At 39.4% G+C, this 7,208-nt stretch overlaps 1 protein-coding gene across 1 annotated transcript in view; it reads left to right on the top strand.

Moving 5' to 3' along the window:
• The first annotated feature begins 44 nt into the window (after window positions 1-44).
• Window positions 45-7,208, top strand: part of LOC118333527 (storkhead-box protein 2-like) — a 29,361-nt gene continuing 22,197 nt past the window's right edge. The window contains exons 1-2 of the mRNA XM_035669213.1: window positions 45-225; window positions 6,170-6,322. Coding sequence (XP_035525106.1) covers window positions 6,190-6,322 — 133 coding nt within the window. The 5' untranslated portion in view covers window positions 45-225; window positions 6,170-6,189. The remainder of the gene's footprint in view (window positions 226-6,169; window positions 6,323-7,208) is intronic.

The following is a 7,208-nucleotide window of genomic DNA, read 5'->3' as shown; positions in this document are numbered from 1 at the left end:
TTAGAGAGAGAGAGAGAACAGAAGAGGACGACGCCTGTGTGTATGTGTGAGGGGAGGGGGAGGAGCAGAGTATGAGAGTGTGAGAGAGAGGAGGATGAGCTAGTGTGTGTGTGTGTGTGTGTGAGAGAGAGAGAGCTGTGTGTAGCCGTGCTACCATCAGATCCTGTAGTGGGTTTTTTAACTGGATTACATTTTTTTATCCAGGGTGGATTACTACCAGCCAAGGTATGAATCTGCCTGTTACACTGTCTGTCTGTCTGTCTGTCTGTCTGTCTGTCTCACTCTTTCATTAGCTAGCCTATTAGCAGCAGCTGCTAGTTAGCATTAACAGCATAGCGTCACAGCTCTACAGCGTGAGAGAGAGAGACGATTGATAGAAAGATAGATGCAGGCATACTGTAGAAGAGAAATAATGGAGGATTATTGAAAGCAAGAGAAATGGAGGAAGAGAGAAATTGAGGGTGAGGGAGAGCGGGTGAGAGGGATGGAGGAGGGAGCGCATGACAAAAGGGGGGGTGGGGGGTGTGGTTTAGTGCTTTGGACAAAGGAGGCTGGCTGATTGTTTACTACCACTGCAGTGAGAGAGACATGGACGATCAATGTTCCATAATTTTCCCTCTATTACTCTCACTTTCTATCTCTCTTTGTTTTCCCTGACCACTCTGCTTCACACAGCTGTTCCCCTCTTTCGTCTATTCTTCTGCATCACAGTTTTCCTCTCTTTATCTCTCTATCCCCACATAATTTATTTCCCTCCTTTCCTAAATAGCTCTGTCTCTCTTTCTGTTTTTGGACAGTGTAATTGTAAGGAGGGCTGTAAGCTAACAACGGCGGCTACAAAATGGCTCTTCTTTACCTCCAACTCTATTTTATTGCCAGAACTGGATCAGAAATAGTCAGATAGGCAGATTCTAAAAAACCAACAGTAAAACTCCACAGTTGATGTTTTTACTCCATATTGATGACGTGTGTTTGTAATGATACTATGTTCTGTCTGTATACATGTGAGCTAGCTTCCTGCCATGACACTTTGCTTAGTCTGTTCATTCTTCGCCATAAATACGAGAAGAAATAAAGCAGTAGTAGTCATGGTAAAAAGCTGTGGTAGTAATAGAAGAAACAGTAACATAATTTGTTAAGCCGCAATTATAGGAAGCAAATATGGTAGTAGGTGGTAGTAGTGGCAGTAGTAGTAGTCGTCAATAAAAACAGCAGTAGTATAAGTACTAGGACTGCAGTGGTAGTAGTAGTGGTGGTAGTTCATTAATGCAGGAGTTTTTTATTTTATTTTTTTATTTCAGCTGGGACCTGATTTCATTAAGTAGACACTCCACAGATTCAAGATCAATTCACTTGACATGGTTAGTGCAACTCAACTTGTGAAAACAATTTTATGATGTCCTGATTCCTCCCTACAGAGGAAATCTGTCCAGAACAGTTTTCCATGTGATATGCTCTATTAACTGAAGAGCACAGCAAAGCATAGTCCCTCACATTTGATGTATAATATTTGAAAATATTATATTATTATTATAATAAGTATTGGAATGTAACTTGTTAACAATTAAACATTTAATTCAAAGCTAATTTTATATTTAAGTAAAGGTATAATAACATTCTTACCATTGGCTCTGGAGGAGCTGTCATATCTGAGAAAAATAACCCCTGATGATATGATCAGTGTAATCTTAGGTCGGCCATGGAGACTACAACTCTACCAAAACAATCACCCAAACTGACCTTTCTTTCTCCTTTTTTGTCCTTTTCAGCACAAATTTCACTGCATATAAACAGTAAAAGCTGTACTGACATTGCTACCCCTTACTTGATACTGTACTTAAAATGTAAAAAAAAATGAAAGGGTGAATGTGGCATGTAATGTAAGAGCGCTTTGAGCGGTCGGAAGACTAGAAAGGCGCTATATAATTAAAGGTCCATTTACCATAATCACTGACATACTTTCATTGCTGAGATCAGATTAACCTGTCTGATTGTCTGACTGCTTATGTTTCTTGACTTGGATTTCTTTTTAGTGATGTCATCATGTTCCCACATCTCAGTATTTAACTTGGTGAGTACAATGTTATTATTGCTGATAAAAATTACGGACAACACTACAAAAATAAAAGACAAGTTGTCATAAACCAGAATAATCCTTTAACAGCAGTGGTAGTATGGGGGATAGCAGTAGCAGAGGTAGTAATACTATTAGTAGTACTTACTGTGTTAGCAGTGGTAGTAGCAGTAGTAGTAGATGGGAATAATCTTGTTTGTAGCAAAGTATAGCAATAATACAAATGTCACTAGAAGATGCAGTATTGGTAGTTGTACTACTAGTAATATCTAAAATAGTATTAACAATAGTGGTACCAGCACTGTTGATGATGTTGTAAGAACTTTAGTAGTGTAGCATTATTAGAAATAATAGCTGTGGTTGTATAAATAATTACAACAGCAATTGTAATAGAATCAACCGTAGTAGCAGTAACAGCAGCACCATCACTAGGCTCAACAAGGCTCAACTTGTAGAAATGGCCCAAACCTCACCTGACTATCATTACAACTGTTCAGTTGGACGGAGCTCAGGGGACAATAACAGAATCATGGAGTGCAGTGTTAGAGGCGGGTATACTCGATCAGAACTAGTTTGTACAACTTGTTGGCCAACCATGTTAGAAATCAGAGGTGATTATAGTTGTTCTGAACGACCACTCTGAAAAGCGGGGGTGAAAAGCCGGCTGTCATAGAAAGGGGGCACATATTTTTAGACAGTGTCTCCTAGAAGACATATTGTTGACCTTTCTTGTTCACATGACAAGTGATTGTGTAACAACTATAGAGAGAAGTTCAAATCCTGGCTCTTGTCTCACCTTTGCACAGCTGACACAGCAAAAGGTGAATGTAAATGTCAGATTATTTCAGAAAGTTACAAAAATGGTCCTTATCCAATACTGGAAAAGTGTGGAGGGAAGGGATTTCTGAAGCCATTCGACCATCCCTCAAGCAGTTCTGATGGAGTATACTGACCCCTTTAGTGTAAAAACACCATGAGAAGTAACAGGAAATGCCTTTTCACTCCGCTGTTTTTTGGAATACTCAGGCCCCCTTGTGTGTGTGTGTGTGTGTGTGTGTGTGTGTGTGTGTGTAATCACTTTCCTTGTTGATGCCTGCAGCTGTCAGTGTATGGAGGTGTCAGGGTGGTGGTCAGTTTTACCAGCAGAGCCTCTGCAGCTGTGGTCTGCTCTCTACTATCTTCACAGTCTAGTTGGTCGTCTGCCTCTTAAATTGGTTTGTGTGTGTGTATATATGTATATGTATATTTATGTAGTCCAGATTGTACATTAGCCATGATCAGCCTTAAAGCCAAGCTGAGTTAGCATGGCTTTTATCCCAGCTCTCTAGCTGGGGTCCTCTGCTCTTTAATCCAAACATGGCTTACTTTTCCAATTACTGTCATTCAGTAATAAAACCAAAAACACTGACTAAAACAAAAATGGAACTAAGTTTGAAGTAAATACTGGCCGCTGTGTCAGCATGCGCCGCCAACTGATCCAGTCCATTTTAACTTGTAACCCATAAAAAAACAAATCCAATCAGACATCATTCAATGATGTTTCAGCAATAAAGCAGAACAAACTTTTTTTTAGAGATGTGCTGAGACATGCTGTCGTGCCATAATGACAACAATGTACAATGTTCATGGAGGGCCGACAACCACCGTAGCTGTGATATAATCACAATATATCATGTTGTGGAGTGAGCTATTACTTTTATAAAATGATTACCAAGTAAGTAACAGACACATTCCAATTAAAACTGTTTTTGTTAAGATGTTCACAAAGCGTTTTTGCAAAAGCATTATTCTTACAAAGAAATAGGCCCTCTTGGTTGCCTGCACATAGTGCAAGGTGGTTGCTATGCAATGTACTAGCTTATTTTATCATCACATTGATTTCATCATTTGGCTGTTTTTTTATTTTAGGGTTAGGGTTATTTGTATGTTGCCATTTATTGTGCAACCACTGAAAAACTGTTTGTAGGATGACTTTGAGGCTTGCCAATTAGACTTATTGGTATAAATGAGGAACACTCTGTAGAGGGTTTGCCTGGATTCAAGATCAGCATTTCATTTCGCTAGGATTCATCATACACATTTAGGAGTGGGACTAGTTCTTGAAATGTTTTTTAAAATTTAGGTTGGTAGGCCCTGGCACTTTACCACTGTTAATATTTTTTGGTTAGCCTGTGATGTCTCTTCAATTGTTAAACCACTATGCAACTCCTTGCATCTTCTGTCAGTGTCGTGGAATTGAATCAAGGATCTGTCCCATTCTTATAGGACTTGATATACATCGATCAGCCATAACTCATTATCTCATTATCATGCCACGTGTCAGTTGGTGGGATATATTAGGCAGCAGGGTCATGGCAGCCAAGGCTCACTGATGAATGTGGGGAACGAAGGCTAGCCTGTGTGGTCCGATTCAACAGACGAGCTGCTGTAGCTGAAATTGCTGAAAAAGTTAATGCTGGTTCTAAAAGAAAGGTGTCAGCCACACACAGTGCATCGCAGTTTGTTGTATATGGGGCTGCATAACATTGAATTTTATGACTTATTGGTGTATAGCGACACTAAGCAAGGCGATATATTGCGCTTTAAAGAAACAAAAAACAAAACACATTTTAGGAAAACTCATAATATAAAGAAAACACTATCATATATATAACATTGGGATTAAAAAGTTTACTTTTTTATGCAACCCGAACAGTGGGATCTGCATTTGTGTTTATCACAGTCCCTGTAATAAACACGAATGCAGATCTCACTGTCCCAATTGATAGTGTTTTTGAGAATCTATCCCAATACGATTTTCTTACCCCCCTAACTGTAAGGCTTCCTGAAAAAGTTATTATCCTATTAATGGCTATATCAGAGAAATTCTCCATGTCAGAAGTTTCCCAGCTTTTTTTCCTCGATTGTAATTGTAAGAAGTTTCAGCAACATTAAACGTTTTCTAGCTTTCTCAGCAGATAAATCATATTTGGCTCCAAAAGTGACATCTTTTTGTTTTGTTGGGTGTTCCCTTTCATTTCGATATATCGCTAAAGATTTACTTTGTTTTTCCCAAGTTTGATTTGTATTTTTTGTGGCTATTTTGGCTTGTATAGCGGATGAATTCTTCTCAAATATATGCTTGGAATGCCTCCCATTTTATGCTGGCACTAGTTTGATCTGTATACGGTTCTATTCTGTTGATCTGTTTTTACCAGGGAAGTGTCGGTTTAGAAGTTTTAGTGGGGCACTTTGTCAACAGTTGACATTAGTTAAAACTATCTACAAAAAAAAGAGCTAGCCATTAGCCAGCCACTAGCCATTTTTCCACACATGTGTGATACAAGTTTAATGACTTTTGGAGCATGTTGCGGCCGCCAAAAATACGATCCCTCATTGTTGAAACTGCTCAGGCCTTAATTATTGAATAGGAGCTTGAGATGTCACTATACTTAGGCTTACTGCAGGGGGAGCTAGTAGTGCTATGAATGATACTGGTGGAGAGTTTACCCGGCTCATGTAAGGTCAGTCAATCATGTAAGGAGGTGGATGATGATTCCAGACATGCTGATTGTTCATGTGGTGCAATATGGTGTGGTTAATGTTTGAAGAGAGCAGATGTGATCCTCGAAAATTGGATGGATGCCATCATGCTTAAAAGAGTGATAGCGCTCCCATAAAATTGTCAATAAAAAAGCACTGTGCTCCTGGCAAACAATGCTGTGCCATGTGTGGAGGTCCCTGAAGCCTGGAGAAAACCCCCATATTGTGGCCAAGGGTGGACACTGGACTGGAGACGAAGGTCTCATTATATATCATGCTTTTTTTATTAGTTTTTGCCCAGGCACCAGGCATGTTCATATTTATGTTCAAATGTCCTGAAGAAAAACAGACAACATTATTCAGCACTTGTACTATACTATATAACAGTAAATGAGGAAAGAGAGAGATGGGGAATGACATGCAACAAAGGTCAAAGCCCAGGACAGCATGTGATTTTATTGTTGTTTCTGAAAGCTAGAGACATAAGACTGCACTGTGTTCATATTGTCATACAGGTTCTGGTCATAGATTGAAAGATTTTAATCATAGTGACTGATTTCTGTCTTTTCACAGGTGATGTGTCACCCATCAGTATGTCACCCATCAGCCAATCGCAGTTCATCCCTTTGGGAGAGGTATTGCTATTGGCTATCTCTGCTATGAACTCTGCCCATAAGCCTGTGACTCAGGAGGCCCTAACTGAACACCTGCAAACATGTTTTCCAGGTAACACCAGCACACAAACCAACATCAGTCAACATCACCCATGAGCCTCTGTCTACTTCACAGTTATAGGTTAAACTGGAATTCTATTGATAAATATGTTGTAAAAATGAAATAAAAATGTATTGTAATTGTTTCGGACTCAGGGTGTACCAAACCGAGGAAGTCACATACTAAACCGAACATCCTGTACTAAACTGAACTGTAGCGATCGGCACCTTTAAACACTAGGATGTCTCGACGATCTCAACGATCGGTATCTGTGCCGATCAAGGCATCATATCGGCTCTATTGACCTTTATTGATCAGATCTTTTGTTTACCGTCAGCTGTCACACAGCTGTTTTTATTCACAAAGTTTTTATACACAGTGCTGCCATCGTCAACTCTCTCTGTCTCCCCACCCGCTGCAAAGTTTCAATGTGGGCATCTGCTCGGAGCAGAGACAGCGATAGACATCTGACACAACCACACTCAACATGCGACAAGACAGAAAGATTACAGAGGGTATATATATCACACACACAAGGACTAACTTTGTCTGTGTTACCAAAAGGCCACACGTCTATTTAGGAGGGTGAAGGCCCAGTCTACCTTGAGTAGGGCTGCGTATCGTGGCCAATTTCCTAAATCGATTCAATTTCGATTAATAAGGTTCTGAATCGATTAATCACGATTCGATTTGTTTCGATTCAATTCAATTCAATTCAATTCAATCTGCTCTTAAATAATGAAAATGTGTTACAAAATACAAATGTACTTTATTTTTTCTCTTCACCTTAAACAACAGGTTTTAAGTGCAAACTTGTAAATTGGACAGTTTAAACTTGAGCTGTAAACAAAACTGTCTCAAGTCTCAAAAAGGCAATTAGAAAGGAATTGCAAGTGAA

The sequence above is a fragment of the Morone saxatilis genome, unplaced genomic scaffold (genome assembly GCF_004916995.1).
Source record: "Morone saxatilis isolate NCDOM2014 unplaced genomic scaffold, NCSU_SB_2.0 Contig22, whole genome shotgun sequence".
Lineage (NCBI taxonomy): Eukaryota > Metazoa > Chordata > Actinopteri > Moronidae > Morone > Morone saxatilis.
This window is presented reverse-complemented; position numbering and strand designations above follow the sequence as displayed.